Genomic DNA, 23133 nt, shown 5'->3' on the forward strand with positions numbered 1-23133 from the left:
ACAATAACCTTACAATTAACTGCCCAAAGTGGACACTATTAGCACATTACATTAGGAATTCAGGTAAACCAGGACTGTCTCAGGCAAGAAGGGGTACATAGTCACTCTGCCTTTATATGGGACAGTCTTCTGGGAAAAAAGGTTATCTCTGCATTTTCATTTATTGAGAAGAAATGAAGATGTTTACAGGTTTGATTGAAATCAAATCATATGACAAATTTTCATCTCTCACAGGTTTCTGAGAACCCATTAAAACCCCAAGCATAAAAGGTGATATACAACTTTGATATACCTTACTTCTCTTCAGCAGTGGGGAGGTTCTTGTTTGGATAATTGTTCACTAATTCAGTAGGACTTTACCTACTAGCTGGTGGGAGTGGTCAAAGAGATTTCTTGGACAGTCCATTAGATTTCATATGTCTCTTTCAACCCAGGGGAAACGTGCATTTTTTTAAAGGTGAAATGGTAAACTCAGTCAAAGGAATTCATATGACTAATCAGATATATCTAAATATTTTTATACTTAATGGAATATATACCATATGACTTATTTCTTAAGAAAGCCAATGTGAGAATTTTTTATAAAACAATTTTTGCAATTTTTTTTCAGTAGAAATCCCCCATCTGTGGAAGTTGGTAAATGTCCCTTCTGCAGTTAAATTTAGCAAGCACAGATTTGAGCTAAGGTAGGTGCTGGCAAAATCTTATGGCACAAAACTTTGCAAACTGGCCTACGTCTGCCAACACAGTGCTCTGCAAATTGTACTTAAACAAGTGCAATGTGTGACTGATTTCTCTTTCATAGTCTGTAAATTGCCAGTTTTTTTTTTAAATTCTATGTTCTTAAAAGACATCAGCACCAATCTTAATAATTGCCCAGATTTTGAAAAGGAAACAATTGCCACAAGGTTGTCTATAAGCCCAGGTTCTTGATGGTCCTTGCCCCTGATGGGGCTCCATTACTAGGACTCTCCCAACAAATAGTCATAAGACACGTTTATTAATGCTAGGTGGAGCTTCTAGCTTTTGCTCATAGTTAAGAAAGTGGTAATGAAAATATATCTTTCAGACCAGTAGCGTCAACATCACCTGAGCACTTAAAATACAAACTCTCGGCTGGGCTTGGTGGCTCATCCTGTAATCCCAGCACTTTGGGAGGCTGAGGCAAATGGATTGCCTGAGCCCGCAGGTTCAAGACCAACCTGGGCAACTTGACAAAACCCCCGTCTCTACAATAAATCAAAAATTAGCCAGGCATGGTAGCACATGCCTGTAGTTCCGGTTACTTTGAAGGCTGAGGCGGAAGGATTACCAGAGCACAGCAGGTCAATGCTGGGGTGGCTGTGAGCATGCCACTGCACTCCAGCCTAGGTGATGCAGTGAGACCCCAACTCATAATAAAATAATTTTAAAAAAGCAAACTCTCAGGCTCCCTCTCAGCTTACTAAACCAGAAACCAAAGCCCTCCAGTTGATTTAAAGTTTGAGAACCACAGTTTTTGAAAAGCTAATTGGGAGTCCTTAGCCATGACTTCTTCATAAAATCAACTGTTTCAATTTTTTAATAAATAATTAATCATTGCCTGCAAATGCCACATTACTAAGCAATGCACTGAGGAAAAAAAAGTAGCCTGTAAATGCTGTGAATAAAAGGATTAAGTCTATGTTATCCACAGTGTGCCCTCATTGCTAGGAACAGTCTGTGGCTTATGGTCAGTGTTAAATATTTATTGAGTTAATATATTTGAATATTAATAGAGCTAAACCCCTGTCTTCAGAGGACATTGATGTATGAAATTTCAAGAGCTGAAACCTTCATAATTGCTATGATGGCTCTCTTACTCCAAAGAATAGAAAACATTGACAATGCATTTTAATGAGTTAAGCCAGTTTTTGCTCTGTGCATAAAATTGTAAACATAGGTGTTTCTATTTAGACTAGAAAGGAAGAGTTATCTCTATAGGCAAATCATATATTTCATGCAGCAGAAAAATATTGCTGAGGTAACATATCTTGATTAAACTAGACATATTATATATGCTCCTTTCTTCTACTTTATCTTTGTTATGTAGACGCAACTAGGCCTTTACATTTTTCCACCTTTTAAGATGAAAAGGGGATTCTGGAGGAATTTCATCAATGGCCTCACTCTTTTAGCCTAATCATTTTGTAAATCACCAGAGCAACTGTAGACCAATTAATTTCAAAAGTGTACTGGTGGTCAGAGGACTTTAGAAATGCACTCTGCTTTAAGCGATCTTTGCTGAAAGAAAGAGAGAAAGAAAGAAAGAAAGAAAAAGAAAGAAAGAAAGAAAGAAAGAGAAAGAAAGAAAGAAAGAAAGAGAAACAGTTTTTAAATTTAATTCAGAAAGTAAAAGGCCAAAAGAGTTAAAATGAAAGAAATAGTCAAATAACAATATAGCCTGTTCCAGATGTAACCTAATTAAATGAAACAGCTCACAGATGTCAAAAAAAAATGTTCATAATATATTTCCCAATATTGCTTCCCTCATTTTTATGAATGCAATACTAGGACAGTAATTACATACTATGTAAATTCTCTAAACAGCAGTGAAACCATTTCATCCTATCTCTGATCCACCTCTTTTTTTATGTTTTTTAATTTTAAAGATGTGGGGTACAATTCAGGGTTAGATATACAAATGTTCATTATGCAGGTACCCTTGTTGATGAGGTATCTCCCTCCCTCCCCTGGAAGTTTCCCACTACTGCCAATTCCTTTCTTATAGTATTATGATAATTGTTGAAGGTCTACTTATGAGTGAGAACATATGGTACTCTGTTCTTTGTGTCTGTGATAGATCACTGAGTATGATAGACTCTAAATCCATCCAAGTTGCCGCAAAGTCCATAATTTTGTCCTTTATAGCTGCATAACATTCCATTGTGTATATGTGCCACGTTTTTTGAATCTAGTCCAGCTTCATTGGGCAGCATGTTGGGTTCCATGTTTTTGCTATTGTGAGTAGAACTGCAACAAACATGCATGTGGAGGTATCTTTTTTGTAGAATGATTTGCATTCCTCTGAGTATATTACCAATAGGGGGATTGCTGGGTCATATGGAAGGTCATTTTCTAGTTCTTTCAGAAATTGTCACTGTCTTCTAAAGAGGTTGCACTAGTTTGCATTCCCACCAGCAGTGTAGAAATGTTCCTTTTTCTCCACATCCTTGCCAGCATCTGTTGTTGTTTGTTTTATTAGTGATGGCCATTCTTATTAGGGTTAGGTGGTATCTCAATGTGGTTTTGATTTGCATTTCTCTGATGATTAGTGAGGCTGAGCACTTTTTCATGTGTCTGTTGGCTGCCCGTATATCTTCTTTTGAGAAGTGTCTACTCATGTTCATGTCTTTTCCCACTTTTTAAAGGGGCTGTTTTTTTTTTCTTTTCAACGCATTTGAGTTATTTGTAGATCCTAGATGTTAAGCCTATGTCAGATATACAGTTGGCAAATATTTTTTCCCATTCTGTGGGCTGTCTTCCTGCTCTCTTAATGGTTTCTTTCACCTAGCAGAAGCTTGTCAGTTTGATGAAGTCCCACTTGTCTGTCTTTTTTCTTATGGTATGGGCATTTAAGGTTTTGGTCAGGAATTGGTTGCCAATTCCAATTTCCATAAGAGTGTCTCCTGCATTTTCTAAGGTTCTTATAGTTTGAGATTTTACATTTAGGTCTTTGATTCATTTAGAGTTAATTTTTGTGTATGATGATAGGTAGGGGTCCTGTTTCAATCTTCTGCATGTGATCAGCCAGTTTTCACAGCACCATTTACTGAATAGGTTCTCCTCTCCCCAGTGGTTGTTATTGGAGGTTTTGTCAAAGATGAGTTGGTTGAGAAATTGAGGCTTTGCTTCCAGATTCTCTATCATGTCCCATTGGTCTATATGCCTGCTCTTGTACCAATACCAGACTGTTTTGATTATTGTAGCCTTATAGTAAAGTTTGAAGTCTGGAAGTGTGATACCTCCTACTTTGTTTCTTTTGCTAAAGATTGTTTTGGCTATTCGTGGTCCATATGAATTTCTGTATTGTCATTTCCAGGTCTGAGAAGAATGATGTTGGTAACTTACTGGGTATTGTGTTGAATCTGTAGATTTCCTTTGGTAGAATGAACATCTTAACAATGTGGATTCTTCCTATCCTTGAGCATGGAATATTTTTCCATTTGTTTATGTCTTCTTATATTTCTTTGAGCAGTGTTCTGTTGTTCTCATTTTAAAGGTCTTTCACTTCTCTGGCTAGGAAGATGCTGAGGTATTTCATTTTTTTGTGGCTATTGTGAATGGGATTGTGCTTTTTATTTGGGTCTCTGCCTGCTTGTTGTTGGTATATAATAATTCAACTGACTTTTGCACATTTATTTTGTACCCCAAGATTTTACCAAAGTCCTTTATCAGTGCAAACAAGTTTTTGACAGATTCTCTTGGGTTTTTGAAGTATAGGATCATATCATCAGCAAAGAGGGATAACTTGACTTCCTCTTTTCCAATTTTGATACCCTTGATTTCTTTCTCTTGTCTAATTTCCCAAGCTCGGATTTCCAACACAATGTTGAATAAGAGGGGTGAGAGTGGGCAGCCTTGTCTTGTTCCAGTTGTCAGGGAAAATGTTTCCAGTTTCTGTCCATTTAGCAATATGCTAGCTGTGAGTTTATCGTAGATGGCACTATTTTGAGGTATGTTCTTTCCATACCTTAGTATATATGTTTTTACATCTGTTAATGTATTTAATTACATTTATGGTCTTGCGAATGTTGAACCAGCCCTTCATCCTGGGGATGAAGTCTATTTGGTCGTGGTGGATAATTTTTGAGATATTTTTTGGATCCGATTTGCTAGAATCTTGTTAGGGATTGTTGCATCTATGTACCTTAGTGTTTGAGGGTTTTTATCAAGAAAGGATGCTGGATTTTATCAAAAGTTTTTTCTGCATCTAATGATATAATCATGGGGTTCTTGTTTTTACATCTGTTAATGTATTTAATTACATTTATGGTCTTGCGAATGTTGAACTAGCCCTTCATCCTGGGGATGAAGTCTATTTGGTCTTGGTGGATGATTTTTGAGATGTGTTTTTGGATCCGATTTGCTATAATCTTGTTAGGGATTTTTGCATCTATGTTCATAAGGGATATTGGCCTATAGCTCTCCTTTTTTGTTGGATCTTTACCCAGTTTGAGTATCAGTGTGATGTTAGCTTTGTAAAATGATGTGGGGAGAATTCCATCCTTCTCAAGTGCCTGGAATACTCTCAATAGGATTGGTATCAGCTCCCCCTTATATGTTTTATAGAATTCTGCTGGAAAGCCATCTGGTCCAGGGGTTATTTTTTATTTTTATTTTTTTGTAGATAGTTTTCACCTGATAGACTCAATTTCCTGGGTTGTTATTGGTCCATTTAGTGTCTAAATGTCTTCTTGTTTGAACCTGGGAAGGTTGTATGATGTCAGAAAATTCTCCATTTCATTTAGGTTATCAATTTGTTTCCATATAGGTGTACATAGTAATCTCTGATAATTTTTTGTATTTCTTTAAGGTCAGTTGTGATTTGATCTTTTGTATTTCTGATTGTGTTTATTTGGGCTTTTTCTCTCTTTTTCTTGGTCATGCTGGCTAGGGATCCATTAATCTTGTTAATTCTTTCAAAGAACTAGCTTTTTTATGTTTTCTATGATATTTTTGTCTTCTATGCCCCATATTTGGCACTTATTTTGGTGATTTGGATTCTTCTGCTAAAGTTAGGGTTTTGGTGTTCGTCTCTTTCTAATTCCCTTAGGTGATTTGTTAGGCTCTCAATTTGCGATCTGACCATTTTCTTGATGTGTGCTTGTAGAGATTTAAATTCCCCTCTTAGAATGAATTTTATGGCATCCCAGAGGTTTGGGTAAGATGTTTCTTCATTTTCATTTGTTTCCAGGAATCTTTTTAATTTCTGCTTTGATTTTAGTGTTGACCCAATAGTTGTTCAGCATCATGCTGCTTAGTATCCATGTCTTTGTGGGCTTTGGGGAAATTTTGTTGGTGTTGACATTTATTTTTATTCCACTGTGATCTGAGAAAGTACATGACAATATTTCAACCTTATAGAATTTTTTTATACCTGATTTATGGCCAAGGATGTAATTGATCTCGGAGTACATTCTATATGGTGATGAATAGAATGTATATTCTGTAGTTGTAGGGTGGAATAATCTATAGGTATCTATTAAGTCCATTTGGTCAAGTGTCAAGTTTAGTTTCTGGATCTCCTTGTTAATTTTTTGTCTCAATGATCTATCTAGGGCTGTTAGTGGGGTATTCGAGTCCTCTGCTATAATAGTGTTAGAGTCAATATGTTTTTTTTAGTTTACTTAGTAGTTGCTTTATACATACTGGGACTCCTGTGTTGGCTGCATATATGTTTAGGATGGATATTTCTTGTTGATGGATTGAACCTTTTATTCTTATGTAGTGTCCTTTTGTATCTTTTTAAATTTTTGATAGCTTAAAGGTTGTTTTGTTTGATATAAGGATCGACCTTCTTTTGTGATCCATTTGCCTGGAAACTTGTTTTCCATCTTTTAACTTTGAGTCTGTGTGCATCCCTTGTGATGAGATGAGTTTTATGGATGCAGCAAATAATTTGGTCATGGTTTCTTATCTAGTTTGCCATTCTGTCTCTTTTCAGTGGTGTAACTAGTTCATTCACATTCAAGCTGATTATTGAAATGTGATTGTTTATCCCTGTGATGAGATTCTTATAAAGTTTTGTTTTTGTTTGCTTGTTTTCTTTTGACTTTGAGGTTTTGTGCATTTTCAAGTTTGTTGTTGCACTGTATTCGCTGTCGAGTCTGTGCTCTGCTGTACTTTTGGAAAGTGTGTGGTCATTCTTTTTTCTCTCTCTCTTTCTCTTCTGTGCTTAATATCTTTTTAAGTGTCTCCTGTAGAGTCAGTCTGGAAGTTGCATAATCATTTAGGGATTGGATGTCTGGGAAGGATTTTAAGTCTCCCTCATTGAAGAAGCTTAGCTTGGCTGAGTAGGAAATTCTTGGTTGAAATAGTTTATCTTTGAGGACTTTGAATATTGGACTCCAGTCTCTTCTTGATTGTAGTGTTTCTGCCGATAGGTCTGCTGCTATTCTGATTGGTTTTCCTGGTAGGTAGTCTGACCTTTCTTTCTTGCTACCTTTAGGATTTTTTCTTTTGTGCCTACTTTGTGCAGGTGAATTACTTTGGGCTTCTCATTTGATGTCTTATGGGGGTTCTCTGTATCTCTTGTGTTTGGCTGGTCACATCTCTGGTGAGATGGGGAAAGTTTTCTTGGATTACCTCCTGAAATACTTGCTTCAAGGTGTTCTCTATTTCTCTTTCTCCTTCTGGGATACCAATCAGGCACAGGTTCGGCCTCCGATATAATTGCACATCTATTGTAGGCTTTGTTCCTTCTTTCTGAGTTTTCTTTTTATGTTTTTTACAGATTGGATTAATTTTATGTTCTGGTCTTCAAATTACGAGAGTCTTTCTTTGGCTAGATTAATTCTGCTGTCCATGCTTGTCATCTTGCTATTTATTTTCTGTATGAAATTTTTTATTGTCAAAATCTCTGTTACAAGTTCTTTCAATGTTGTATCTTGTCTTTCTTGAATCTTATTCACTCTTTCCATCCATTCCCTAATCCTTGTCATATTCTGGGGCTAGTCATTGGTGATTTCCATTGTTTGGGTTCTGAGGTCTGATTTTTCAGGAGTTTTCTTTTTGTTACACTTGAAATTACCTCTGGTTTTGTTTTTATCTCACTTGTGACAGATCTCTTGATTTTCTCTTTAGTTCCATTATTCAGTGTCAGTGGGAGAGGCTTTTCCTTCTGATGTCTGCTCAGCCCTCTATTCTTCCCTGATCTGGTCTCTGGATTTGTTCTATTTTGAAACAAGACTGTGGATGGGAAGCTATTTTGTCTCTTGTAGTTTCAAAAGTTGAATAAAGTAGGGGATGGGGAGCTAGGATTCAGAAACTACTTGCAAATTACAATGTTCAGTGATTGCGGTATGTGTCCTCTGAGACCCACTCTCCACCACAACTCTATATGACAATGCAGTAGGTATGTGTGTGTACCCTCTGAGTCCAAGATACAGTAACAGCAATGAGGAGCAAAGAGAAAGATGAAATAAGATGGACAAGAATTAAAAAAAGAAAAGAAAAAAACACAGAACAATGAAAACAGAAACCAAAGCAAAAAACAATTGAACACACATACACTCAGATGTACACACACACCCCAAAATAAACTGGAATAACAACAAAGTGAAACAAAACAAACAATAACAACAACAACAAAAAGCAAATCTAAACACACACACACACACACACACACACACACACACACACACACACACCCCTAGCACAAAATGAATGGAGAAGAAAAAGAAAAAGAATGGACAAAAAAAAAGAAAAAGGAATTCAGATTGAACCCTCATCCTTATATTGACACAAACCTTAAACTAAAAATAGATAAATAAATAAATAAAAGAGAACAAAAGAGCAAAAACAAGCTAAAAGCAACAACAAAACTGAAAGATGAACACTCAATCATTCACATACACACATACAGAAAACAAAAAACAAATTAAGAAAGAAAAAGAAAAAAGGAGTTGGATGCAGATCAAACCCTCACATACACATTCATGCACAAAGAAAAAAAAATTTTTTTATTATTATAAAGATGCAGGGTACAATTCAGGGTTAAGTATACAAACATTGATTATGCAGATACCCTTGTTGATGAAGTATGGCCCTCCCTCCTCCAGAAATATTTTTAAAACACATGAATTAACAAATAGGCAAAAAAATTAAAAATTAATAAAAGAAAAAAAACCCTGCCCTCTTCTGGCAGGTTCTGTAATTGTTCCTCTCCTCTGCTTTGCTATCTCCTGTAGAGCTTCCACCTCTTTCACTCTCTCCCTGGTGTCCAGAGCAGGGAAGGAGGAGGAGCAATGGGCATTGATGGGACTGCAGTCCTCCCCTCCCACTCTCATGTGGTCAGGGAGATCTCCTCCAGTGGGGAGGCATGGGATTGTCTCGTCCCCAGGTATGTACCTGCTACTCATGGGGGTGCCCCAGGCAGGCCTATCCTGAAATGGAGCACTCCTATTGCAAGTGAAGTCCAGGCTGCACCTCAGTTTTTCCCTCTCAGTCATGCCCCAGCTGTGTGGGCCTGATGCTCAGAGGATTGTTGAGGAGGAGAGGGATTGGGTCAGCCCTGGACCCACCATTGAACTCTTTGGAGTTCTTCCTCATCCTTTTCTGCCCACACTCTTTTTCCCATGTCTGGATCAGGGTAAGGGTTGAGGGTACCTGAGATTCAGCACTTGTCAAGTCCCTCCAAAATTTGTGTTTTCAGTATATATCCTCTGGGTCTCAACCAAGCCCTGAGCAGTTGATCTGCCAGTCACAGAGATCGAGTCTGTTGCTCTGTGGTGAGAAAATCAGAGCACTTTCCTGCCCTGTTTTCAAAATGTTGATGGGGCACCTCTTTCATCTTCTCTAGTGGCCCTCTGCCTTGGGGCTCCCTTCACAGCCATTGCTGCCAGTGTCCAGCCAGGTGCTGAAGTGTTGAGGCAAAACCTGTAGCTGGCTGTCTCTCCTGCTGCAGTGGTGAAACAGAGCCTGGAGCCAGTAGTCTCTCCCCATCACTTCTTCACAAGAAAACTTTTGTCCCTTTAAAAAAAAATGGCACTTGGCTTCTGCAACCTCAGAAGCGCTAGGGACCAAGCAGAGCAACTGCAGTACCAGTTGTTTCACCAGGAAGACCCTGGTCACTAGCTCATGAGACCCACTTAGTCAAGCAGGTAACAGTACAACAGAAGAAATGCCAAGTTTATAAACAGTTATAAAGATGATAGAAAACAGTAATGCTATTCCAAGGGTACTCTGAAATTAATATATAAAATGTTTTATATCAGCAGTTTTTTCTCAAATGCTTAGTAAATAAAGAGACTGCAATAGAAGTTAAGAATAAAACAATGAAAACGACAAACACATTATTTGAGTCTTATACATTTTACTAGATAGGTGGAAGACAGACACTAAATACATGAACAAACAAGAGAATTATACATTGTGATAGGTAACATGAGTGAGACATGTTAATATGTTTATAGAGAATAACGACAGGGACCTATTTTAGATAGCATGATCAGAGATGGCATCTGATATATGATACGCGGAGGTAGCATCATTTGAGCTAAGACATAAAGAAAAAGAAAAAGTCCATCCATGTGAAAGTCATGAGGAACACAGGAGAAATGAAAATATGTCCACAAAAAGACTTGCATGGAAATGTTCATAAATTCATTATTGGTAATGGCTAAATGTGGAAGCCACCCAAAAACCTATCAACTGATGTTATGGGTTGAATTGTGTCCCTCAAAAAGATATGTTGAAGTTCTAACACCCAGTGCTCAGAATGTGACCTTGTTCAGAAGTAGAATCATTGTAGATGCAATGAGTGAAGATGAGGTCATAGCAGAGTAGGATGGGCCCTTAATCCAATATGACAGATGTCTTTCTAAGAAGACAAGGGGAAGGCACACAAAGAGAATGTCAGATGACAACCAAGGCAAAGATGGAGTGACATGACTATAAACTATGAAACACCAAGGATTGACAGTTACCACCAGAAGTTAGGAAAGATTTTTCCCTGAGCCTCAGAGGGAGCATAGCCTTGTCAACACCTTCCTTTATGACTTCCAGCCTCTAGAACTGTGAGTGAATACATTTCTTTTGCTTAGGGCCACTAAGTTTGTAGTCCTTTATTGCAGTATCCCTAGGAAACTAATACAGCCAGCGAATATATCAATAAAATGCAGTAAATCCATACAGTGGAATAGCATTTTGCAATAAAAAAGAACAAACTACTGGTGAATACTACAGCATGGATGGAACCTTGAAAACATTATGCCTGGTCAAAGAAGTCAGGCACAAAGTACCACTTGTTGTATGATTTGATGTATATGAAGTATCCAGAAAAAACAAATACATTGAGACACAAACCAGATTAGAGGTTACTTTGGAATAGGAATGGGAATGGAGATTAACTATAAATGAGCATGAGAGATTTTATTGGAATGATAGAAATGTTCTAAAACTGGTTTATGACGATAGTTGCACAACCCAGAAAAGTTGCTAAAAATTATTACATTGTACACTCAAAATTGGTGAATTTTGTGTATGTAAATTATATCTCAAGAAGCTTGTTTTTAAGAAAATATGAGAAAACCACGAGAACTGAGGCAGAAGACGTTTTGATACTTTCTGGCCATTTAAAGACCACCGTAGGTTACAGAGTTGGGCACACAGAGGAGGGGGGAAGGCCATAGGTATAAGTAGGTAAAGAAATCTGGAAGAACAGACTTCCAGCCTGGGTCTCAATAGGTAGGATTTTAAGATAAGGGGACAACCATTCAGGATTTGGGACATTGCATCTCTGCATTGCCAATGACATTTTAGTTTCTCAGAACAAGGTTGCTTATTTTCTCATCTCCCTCCAGTGCATGATACACTGCAGTGCAGACTGTCTTGCTTTCCTGGGAGGACGAAAGACCTCTTTCTCTCAAGGCAATTCTTTTTTTAATTAACACTGCTCTCAGAGTATACAGCCACATACACAGCACTAGAAGGTGTGAACTTGCTCACTGTGCTCAGAGTCATACTACTGATATTTATGGGATGATGATGCAACTCTACGGACTGTTTGTTAGCAAGTTCAGCAACTGTGTGTGAATGTCATTGTTAGTATGCACCATATCCTTACCAGGCCAGTTTTGTGCAAATGCTTAAAGAAAGGCAAGCCCAAACTTAGGTGCAAGACAACCCAAAGGGCAGAGGTTGGCCAAAAACAGAGGAATGATTTTGTTTCTGTAAGTGCCAAGCGTGGCATTAGCATATTTTAATCGTTTTGCAGTGTTATTCATTGCAGTGATGAGAGGCCATAATAAAAATGAAGATGAGGAATTGGGCCTGAGTTTCAACACAAAATACTTTTTTGGGGACTGAAGACAGACCATTTAACCTCTTTGAGATCACAGCCTTTCTTGTAAAAGGAAGGGACAGATTAGAACTATGATTTTAACCTTTTGAGGGATAAGCATCACTTTGAGATTAGGTAACAAGCTATGGATCCTCTCTTTAGAAAAAATGTGCATCCACTGGGAAACTAATACCAAGATTAAGGATGCTGAACTAAACTATAAAAAAGGTCCCTTCCAAATCCAACACTCCCTGTCATTCTAAGAATTTTTTTTAAAAAGAAAGAAAACAAACAGACAAAACAATTATGTTGAAGCTTGCACTTTTGATAATATACCTCAAAGAAAATCTAGCTAGATGGCAAGTCATATGACACAAAGGACTGATTCTTTTTTTTTTTTCCACAATTTGAGAAGATCCTCGTGGTTCTTCTCAGACTCTGAAACAGCAGATGAAAAGGGTCACCCCTGCAGAATGAGTGAAATCATTTCTATTTGTTATTGCACCTGTCCCCATCCATCCTTGTTTTTAACCTTTGCTTCTAAGGTTCAGTCTCTTTTCCTCCTAACTATGGGAAGCCTAAAGGAGAGATGAAATAGAGAGTCCTATCTTTTTGTAGTAACCTAGATAATTCCAAAGTCTTTCCTGGCACAGTTGAATCAAAGATCATAGAAAATGACCAAAAATGTAATAGGAATAAATGTATCAAAGCAATTAGAGTGATGGCAGACTGGGTCAAGATCGTATTGATAAGAAATCATTGTTAAGTTTGTAGTTACAAAGCATGGACTTTGTGTGGCTGTGTTTACTTTGGCCATAATTGTTCTGGCACTTTCCAAGACATAGGAAAAGTGGGAGAATATGACCTTCAATATAAGTATGCCATTGGCAAGGCAGTATAACTTAAAGGTTGCTTTTCTTAGTCATTTCCTATGATTCTTTTTTCATTGCTCTAGAATATAATACCAATGCAAGCATTTGATATTACCTTGTATATACTAATTTATGATTAATTCACATTAGCTTTGGAAATGGTAGTAAAAATTGTGGCCACAGACTATTTATTCCTTCAGATTGTTTTCTTATATAGACATAATAAAGTATGCAAGTATTTATTAAAGTTTTTTGTTATATTTTACATTTTCCTACTGTACACTTCCAAAAAAGATAATTTATTTGATTTCTCTGATGACTAGGATTTGATCCCCTTCTCCTTTTTCCCTATGACTACCTTAAATAAATATTTTTAAGGAACAAAGTTATATATATGGAGAATTTAATTCTAGGCAGATGGTGTGGTGCTGTGACACAAATTTTCCTCTAGCAGTAACTTGGAGAAGAGCCACAATTCATGGCTGTTAGAGATAGGACCTGCTTTAAATGAAGGAATTAATTGTGCTCATAATGATGTATAGGAGTATCCTATATTAACAGAAAAATGCTTATGTACATTCTCAAAAACTCTCTAAGACTTAGCTTCTTTGTTTACTCACAGGGGTGATGGGTGAATACGAGCCCAAAATAGAAGTGCAGTTTCCAGAAATGGTCCCAACTGCAAAAGGAGCAACGGTGAAGCTGGAATGCTTCGCTTTAGGAAAGTAAGTTTGGTTTCTCTTCCTCCTCATCCTCTCTTCAGCTTGTGCTGGCATAGAGTTTTCATTGCACTGTTCACAGTGATGGTTTCTGAGGTGAATGAAAAGCAAGTTCCTTTAAAATTCTGTGTCAGCCTCTTTGATTCTACCCTCTCACCATGGAAAGTACATGTAATGGGACAAGAAGGATTTAGTCTGCCACAACTGACATAGCCACAAAGGAGAGGAGAATGGGCAATCCTGAAAAAGTATTTTGTTCTAAATCGTGACCTGTAATGTGCATGCTGTCTAACTCAGAATGACAAGAAAACAATGGTTTTCATTTGAGACACAGTCAAGCTGACTATTTGGGAAAATATGGACTTTCGTTCTGGCCCCAGTTTACAGAGCCACATCAAAGTTCTCTTGAATTTCTTGAATTTCTTTTAAAAATGGTCAGTCTCTGCTTTCTCCTTTGGATTACCTTCTGCTCTGACTATAGATAGGTAAGAACTGATATTCTCCAAGAGAGTCTCTGTCTTACAAAATGATTTACAAGGATTTATCATTCAGTCTGAATTATCCTTAGAAAAGCCTACTTGGAAACTCGTTAAATTTTCCATAGAGTATCTGTCAGAGGCTTAAGAAAATGAAATGCAGATTTGTTGGGATTTTTAGTTGCCAGTAACCAGTAGTAAAGTTTGGCAGAAACAATATAAACTATTATCTGAAGTGAGAATTTTAATATCTTCTATGGATTTTAATGATTCAAGTCAATCTTTACTCCCAACTCCATCTATATGGCTAACCCATTACTAACACCCTCTCTTTTTCCTGTGTCCAATTGTTGGCAAAAATGCTAACCCTTGTCCAATCTTTATTTCAGCATATAATCTGTTTTCTCATGATTTTTGTGTTTGACAGCAAACATAGAAGAGATTCCTTTATAAATTTTATTGTGAGTGCTAATAGAAGAGCTGCTTTGATTTCCATGCATTTTCAAGACACCACAATATAAGTTACAGTGGTATCTTTGCTTTGTTACAGTACAATGCAGTGATAACTTTTCATGTCCTGAAAACTTGCCATATTAAATGATGACATAGTTGTAGGATTAAACACTACAGACATTAAAAGTCAAGTTGTAAAACAACATGTAAGACAGAAAATGGCCATGACTTTTGGCTAAGAGAACAAAGGCAGATTGCTAGCAGTATAATATGATCACCTCTTTTATTTTAAAGTATTTATGCATGTGTAAGTATTTATATATGAAAGCAGGTAACTGGGTAGTGTAGGCATATATTTAGTGAACTCTGCAAGGTAACACCTTGAAAACTCTGTAAAGGAAGAGTGCAAAATACACATTGTCTACACTTCAAAAGAGACTATGAATTAAACACTATTCACATTGTTTGAATGGTGGTAGAATAAAAACAAAAGACCCAAACTGGACTTCTTCAGTCTACACAGAAATGTTTGGGTATGCACATCCAGCTGCTCAAACACATCATTGCTCACTTAGGAGCAGAAAGACTATGTCTAAGTACAGTTATTTTAAAAGGCTTGTGTATTAGGTGTATATCTCATCATGGAAAAACATCCATAATGTACTTTTGGTGGAGCTATTTTTGCATTCTGAGGTAGTGTCATCTAATGAATTTATAATCTTCTAAAACAAACATAGTACAGTTGATGACTTTAATGTTTTAAATGCTATCTCAGGTTTCACAGAGAAGATTAGCAAGTCTTTAGTCTAATTACTTCTCTGTGTGTGTTTTTGTGAAAAATAAATAAGTAAATAATTGTATCCCCTGCTAGGAAACCACAATCTTAAAAGCTGTAGTTAGCTTGCTAAACCATTGATTTGCAGACTCAGTGATGCCCTCCTTGCTATTTAAGGTGTGTCTAATTGTTTTGGCAGTAGGAAGATAGATGCCTTGAGAGTACATAAAAAACCCACAGATTGCTTCTTTCTTTAGCTCACTGTTTTAAGCAAAACTTTCCCAAACCACCCTCCAAATAGACTGCTATAACTTGGTAAGGTTCTCAATATGTTCATGACAACGAGACTAGCCATGTTATCTAAAACAATGTACCTGGGACTGGGCATGGTGCCTCAAGCCTATAATCCCAGCACTTTGGGAGGCCAAGGTGAGAAGATTGCCTGAGTCTAGGGGTTCAAGACCAGCCTGGGCAACTTGGTGAGACCTCGTCTCTATGATAAATCAAAAAATTAGCCAGGCATGATGGCACGTGCCTGTAGTTCCAGATACTGGAAAGGCCGAGGTGGAATGATTGCATGAGCCAAGCAAGTCAAGGCTACGGTAGCCATGAGCGTGCTACTGCACTCCAGCCTAAGCAACAGAGTGAGACTCCGATTCAAAAACAAAAACAAAAAGCAAAAACAAAAACAAAAAAAACAATATACCTTATGTGAACCCTTCCTTTATGTCAACAATTAGGTAGTGTCTTCCGAACTTTATGAGCTCATTATTTCTACTTGCATTGTTGGTACATAATTTTTAAAAATATATGTTGTTTCTGTTGTCTATTGCTGCATAACAAACTTAGAAGGAACAAACAACCAGCATTTTATTGTATCTCAAAATGTGAGAGTCAAGAATTCAAGCAGGGCGTGGCTGGATGATTCTCATGCTTTATGAGGCATCCCTTGAGGTCTCTCAGTAGTATTCAGCTGACAGATGAGCTGGTCACTCACAAATCTAGTGTCTTGGTGGGAACATGGGAGGGCTGGTCTCATTGGGACTACCAGCTGGAGCCTTATGTAAGGCCTCTCCTACATGGCAGTCTCAAGGTATTCAGACTTCTCAAAGGACTGCTCAGGGCTGCCAGTTTTTTAATGTCCGAACTTGAATACTGATGCAGCATCACTTCTGCCTTATTTTATTAGTAAAATGGTCAAAAAAGACTCACCAAGTTCAAAGTAAGAGGGTATAGACATCATCTCAATGAAAGGAATGTGAAATAATTTACAGTCATCTTTAATTTGTCACAAATGCACATGAACATTTTTATTTACATATTTATGATTCAAGAAAACCACATATTAGAAAACAATGACAAACATGTGAAAAGCTGTTTTTATTTAAATGAAAGTTTTATAGAGAGATAGAGAACTCTATTTGAAGTTAAGAAAAGTTATTTAATTTTTTAAAAAATACTAAATAAATAATAATACCAGAGATGTGGATATGGTTAAAATCATAATTGTGAAGCAGGAATGAAGTTTGGAAAACACTGCCTCATGTGAGCTTATATGTTTAGAACCAAGAAAAAAAGTGTTGTTAGGAGCATAGGTTCAAATAAAAGGTACAGTTTTCTCAAATTATCTTTTCCCCTTTTTATTTTTGCTATCAGTCCTGTGCCAACTATTATCTGGCGAAGAGCTGATGGGAAGCCGATAGCAAGGAAAGTCAGAAGACACAAGTCAAATGGAATTCTTGAAATCCCCAATTTTCAGCAGGAGGATGCTGGTTTATATGAATGTGTGGCTGAAAATTCCAGAGGGAAAAACGTAGCAAGGGGACAGTTGACATTTTATGGTAAGTTTTTTGATACCAATTTATCATTTATACCACTGCAGAACTTCTTGATATTAAACTCATAAGCTGAGAGATTTGCATTCAGGCTTTTGAGGAAAGATAGTGAAGAATATAACTGTGTGAGACTCTTGGTTTGCTGCATAATTAGCATTTCCTGGAGGGTGAAGGTGAGGGTGAGGGTCAAGGATGTTGATGAAGCAGAGAGGAAGAAATTAGGCTGATGTGTTTAGAGGATGGATATTAGTGTGAACACACTTGCAAAAGAAGCTGTTTTTCCTCTTCCCATCAAGCTGTAAACCTGACACAGGAAACATTTTGTTATTCCTGCTTCTGATTTATTCATTTTTAAAGCTCTGTCTATGCTTTTCTTCATTAGAATTTTGATTTGAAGCTTGTGTTAATCTTTTGTAATTGTTCCTATTTGGTAGCAATTTAATGTGGTACCATGAACATTTCAAAATGCATACTGTCCAAATTTAGTCCTTATCAGAGAGGAATGTGACAAATCTCTCTCACCCCAATGACTTTTTATGTGCAGCTGCTCCTATTTCAATCAAATCATCAGCATTGATCCAAACGTAATATAAATGTAAAACCTCTAGCGCATGTTTGTTATTGAGCCCATCTTGGAAACCCTGTTAGGATATTACAATCCAGAAAAGTATTTCATTGGATAGGCATTTTGAAAACAAATTGAGTTTTGCCAAATTGGAGCATGCACACATCACATCTGTCTGGGATATAGAAAACAAATATTGTAGATTGATAATTATTTAAGAATGATTTGAATAAACAACAATGCATATTAAAATTATGAGAGTAGCTCTGCAGGGGCAAGTTGTAGCAAAAGCTTTAAATGTTCTTATTTCTTACTGTAATTTGTGTCATAAAAATCTATTTATTTTACCAGTTCTTCCAAAACAGTTTGATTTCAAGTTATGACCAAATAATTTTGCTCAATAATCACATAAAGTTGTTTAAAAGCTTGACTGGAAACCAGATGGAGATTTCCCATTTCATCCAGGCTAAACTGACTTCCCTTACATGATCTTTAGCATTTTGGATCCACATACCCCAGATGCACCTCTTCCTCTTGGCAGAAGAACACACAAGACTCTAGAAAGTACTTCACATGAGGAGCTGGACAACAGCTGTTTGAATAAATCTGAACTTCTCTTTAATCATTCATCTTTCTTCAACAATAGTAGAGGACTCTACTCGTGCCCAGGGACAGACTTGAGATTTGATGTTTGCTCTTTCTTAAACTGTGGTAGTTGGCATCTTATTTGATTGGTTGAAAAGCAAAGGGCATCACAGTTAACTGACTGGAAAGATGTAAGATTGAAAGTTACAGATTTATTCAGTGAGATACAATTGCTGTATATTTTTAACTGTGTAGGGTTCATTTTTCTCACCAGTGAAATAATTATTTTTTTATATACCAGATAGAGACGATCTGAAAATATTCAGGTAATTAGTTAATGGTTTAACTTTTTTTCTTAGATGAATAGACTTTTTAATTCAGTGGTGGTTGTTCCTAAATTTTATTTAAGTTGCTTAACAAATTGAATAAAGTCATTTTCACTTCATGATTTTCTTTTAAGTGAAATACCTTCTTTCAGTATGTTGAAAAAGTATGAACTTTTTTATAACAGGGGTTGACGTTGTACTTTCTAGTGGATTTGGAGACTTCCTAAAATGGAAATAGAGTTCTCCAGAGATATTGTTAAGAAGAATCTACTTTGTCACTGACCCTCAGCCCTGTGCAGGGAAATGTTTTTTCTGGAATCCTGTCCTAGAGATGAAAATCAGGTTGTAACAGTGTTTCCTTTTTAAATGGAATTATCTGCAGCCATGCAAGGGGAAAAAAGCAAAATGAAATTTGCCTGCTTTTTGGAGATAACTCAGCTTCACCTCAATTGTCAACATGCTTAGTATTAAACACTTGTCAGATCAGTTGATTTACATAGTACTTGGCTGTTGCACCTGTGTTCATCCTTCCATTTGTTCCTCAACTAGTATATCAGTGACACAGAAATCATATAATTGTTTTCATTGTCACAGGACAGTTTAATTATACATAAGTGCTTTACTGTCATTTTTTTCCTCTTACTTTTTTTGATCTAAGTTTTCCCAGCGATGTGTTCCTAATATCTAACTGCCTAGATCTCCAATTTAAATGAATTATTATAATTAAAAATCACTCTGTAGCCGGGCTCAGTGTCTCAGCCTGAAATCCCGCGCCTTGGGAGGCTGAGGTGAGTGAATTGCCTGAGTCTGCTGGTTCGAGACCCGCCTGGGCAACTTGGCGAGACCTCATCTCTACAATAAGTCAAAAATTAGCCGGGCGTGGTAGCGCGTGCCTGTAGTTCCAGCTACTTGGAAGGTTGAGGCGAAAGAATCGCCGGAGCCCAGCAGGTCAAGGCTACGGTGGCTGGGAGCAGCTTCTGCACTCCAGTCTGGGCGACAGAGTGAGACTCCAACTCAAAGAAAAAAAAAATCACTCTGTAGACCACAAAAGGGGAGAAAGTAGCCCCAGTCACTTATCCATGAATATTCTGTCTTTATTGACAAAAGTTTCTTACAGCAGTAAGGTATGCTATGTTCAGGGATTATAAAGCAAGGACTTGAGCTTGGAAACCTGCTCCCTTTTTTTTGTTTGTTTTATTTGGTTCCAAGTTTTTGCATTCCATTCTTCAACTTTCCACTTCAGCAGCCACACCTGCTAACTCCTAGACAACCTTGACAAAATGGCAAGTTTTTTCTTCTTGTGTTGAAATCATTTTACCTTCTTCCAGAGTTCTACTCAGAATGATTCCATTGCCCCTACCTTCTCAGGATCCAAATAATGGAATCCCCTATTCCTAGTTGATATGTTTCCATTGTAGCCATGTTTTTAGGTTAGCATGGGCTACTCATGTTTGCTACGTATGAAGAACTGAAAAGAGTTCAGACACAGAACATTTTACCATATCCCATCTTCCCAATTTATTTTTCCCATAACCTGTACTTAGCTAGCATAATCCCATCTTAATCTTCTTTTTAAAACTTTTTCTAATATGAAAAATTTCCTAAAAATAGATTGGTTTTCAGAAATAAAATGCCATGGATCTTTGTTACTAAAGTAGAAATTTTCCAAAATGACTTTAGTACATCATTTATTTGTTCAACACATTTTTTTTATTGCCTACCATGTGGGAGACACTGTTAAGCACTAGAGCTACAAAACAGAATCCCTGCACTCAAGGACCTAATATTTAACTGGAAATTAACCAAGATATACTAGTAAGCAAATAAATGGACTTGAGAATTTTATATTGTGGTAAGACATATGAAGAACATAATTATATTGATATGATAGAAAGTAACTGAGAGCAAGGAAAGTATTTCGTAAGTTGAGGCAGTCACCAAAGATTTGTCTGAGAATTGTCCTGTGAGTTGAAACCTGAAGGATGAAAATGAGCCAGGCTTTCAAGGGGAAGTATGTTTCTGGAAGAAGGTAAGAAAGTACAAAGGCCCTGAGGCAGGAAGCTCCTGCTTGCCATGCAGGGAGGAAGTCAGTGTAACTAAATCACAGTAAGAAAGGAGGCAAATGTTTGAAACATAAAAAGGTAACAGACTATGCAGTATCTTGAAAGCCAGCCACAGAGTTTGGGTTTTATTCTGAGTGTATTGGAAAGCTATTGGATTTCAAGCAGGGTAGTAACTCAATTTGATTCATGCTTTTAATAGATCACTCTGGTTGTTTTGTGGTGAATAAATGATGGAAAACTAAGAGCAAAGCCAAGACAACCAGTTAGGGGGCCATTGACAGATTCCACATGAGCAATGTTGGTGGCTGGGACTCAAGAGAGGAAAAGACCTGGAGATAGTTGGGATACACTTTTGAGTTAGAGCCAGTAGTACATTCTCATTTCATTTGCACAACTATAGACATGGAAACTGATTTCTAAAGAGATTAAAGTAACTGATTACTGATTAAAGTAAACTTAGTAACACGTAGAGCTAGATTTCAATAGCTATGCTACAGGTTCTGAAACTTCAGTCTGTATCAGAATAACTTGGCAGTCTTATTAAAATATAGGATACTGTGCACTAACCCCTTTATTCTGTAGGTCAAGGGTAGCACCCAAGAATTTGCATTTCTATTAAGTTCCCAAGTAATCCAGATGCAGCTTGCCTGGGGACCACATTGTGAGAACCATTGCCCTGTGCTTAGGCTGTTTCCAAGTAGTGTAGTGAAGCTGAAGGTTAAGTTACATGCAAGAGGTGTTCCTACTACTCTGGAAAGCTAACAGTTTGCTGTCACATCAGGCATTGTAGGCAGTCCACACAGGCAAAGTAGAATGAGAGGGCTAAGGCAATTATCCTTATAGAAAGAAAGGAAAGAATAAAATTGATTAAATTCACTTGATAATGATTCATCTTTCCACTTCATTGTGTCTCTGTGGTCCCTTCCTTTTTGCACAAACAGACTGATAGAATTGCACTCATCATTTAGAAGAATGAAGTTTGAACTAAAAGAACCAAATATCCAATACCTTTTATATAATATCTTCTACTGTAGCAGGTATTATGAGACCAAAACCATCTTCATCATTAGGAAACAGAATATAATATTTGAGAGGTAAACAAGGCTATATTTCATAGAAAGACATAAAATAACTTACTGAACATTATACAATGAGTGACAATCACAGCTATGACTAGATTGCTCTTTCTGCTATACTACATGTGTTACTTTTTCCTGCCAATACATTTCAATAAAATAGGTAGGGGAGAAAAATCCATCAATCACCCAGATACTTTTTCTGCACAATTTCCACAACCAATGTCACAAATGAAAACATCTGGATGAACTATTGACTTTTTTACTCTTGATTTTCTAAGTTGGTCACCTGATTACTAAGTCCAAAAGAGCTTGTTTTTGGACTTCTTCAAATTACATGTAAGACTATATTTCTAGACCGTGTATGTTAAAGTCCTTTGGCTCCAAAGGCAAAACTGTAGGCTTGATGACACTGCCAATGATGTTTGAGTATCTCTAAGGTCATCAATAAGTGAATACAGAGGCATTTTACAGCACAGCATACTAATTCCCCATGAATGTGCTATGTATATGTGATCGCTAGATAATATTCAGCTCCGCAAAGAGGCTTAAAGGACAAAGTGACCAAAAAATGAAAAACGTAGATAAGGTAATTTCACAGTAGAGCAATAGTCTGCTTAATTGTCCTAGACAGAACTGATATTGATACCCTCAATTCCCCTGAGTGTCAGTTAAGATAAAGTCAGCAATTTTTGTTTCTTTCCTTTAGCTGGTAGTTCCAATAAAGTAGGTTGCTGCAATTTTTCAAGGGGTATACAATGAGAAAATGTAAATAATAGTCAGCGGGAATTAGTATAGGAGTCAAGACACAAGGTCCTCACCTCATAAGAAACTTTAAGCCATGAAAGAAAGTGTCATATCAAGGACAATATATTTAAATGCAATTCAAGTCTCACTCAGTGTCACAGAAGGCAAAATGTAGTTACATTTTTTATTCATCAAGGAATGTTGTTTAAATTTTATTTGTAGGAAGTTTTGCTTAAGTGGATTCACTAATCTGAAAGTTCCTCTGCTTATCTAATGCAGGAATTCTCAAACTTTTGATTTCAGGACTCTTTTTTACCCTGAAAAATTACTGGATATTTCAAAGAGCTTTTGTGTATGTAGGTTATATCCACCAATATATATCATATTATAATTAAAACTGAGGATTTGACTTACTCCTGAATTTATTTTTAAATGACAAAAAAAAAACATATGGGAAGATAATATATTTTAAGAAAATTGACAATATTTTTTAAACAAAAATATGTAATGAGTGCTATTTTTTATTTGTTTGCAACTATCTTTAATACCTGTCTTAATAGAAGGAAGCTGGATTAACATATGTATTTCTGTGTTCAAGCTGTCATGGTATATTATTTTG

The 23133-nt window shown here is 36.8% G+C and overlaps 1 protein-coding gene across 2 annotated transcripts in view; it reads left to right on the forward strand.

Moving 5' to 3' along the window:
* CNTN4 (contactin 4) overlaps positions 1–23133 on the forward strand; it is a 339871-nt gene that overhangs the window by 141818 nt on the left and 174920 nt on the right. For both annotated transcript variants that reach the window (XM_008074482.2, XM_008074489.1), the window contains 2 exons: positions 13517–13619; positions 16974–17158. In XM_008074482.2, coding sequence (XP_008072673.1) covers positions 13517–13619; positions 16974–17158 — 288 coding nt within the window. The remainder of the gene's footprint in view (positions 1–13516; positions 13620–16973; positions 17159–23133) is intronic.

This window comes from Carlito syrichta, unplaced genomic scaffold (genome assembly GCF_000164805.1).
Source record: "Carlito syrichta isolate Samal-C Ts95f unplaced genomic scaffold, Tarsius_syrichta-2.0.1 Scaffold117309, whole genome shotgun sequence".
NCBI classification, from domain to species: domain Eukaryota; kingdom Metazoa; phylum Chordata; class Mammalia; order Primates; family Tarsiidae; genus Carlito; species Carlito syrichta.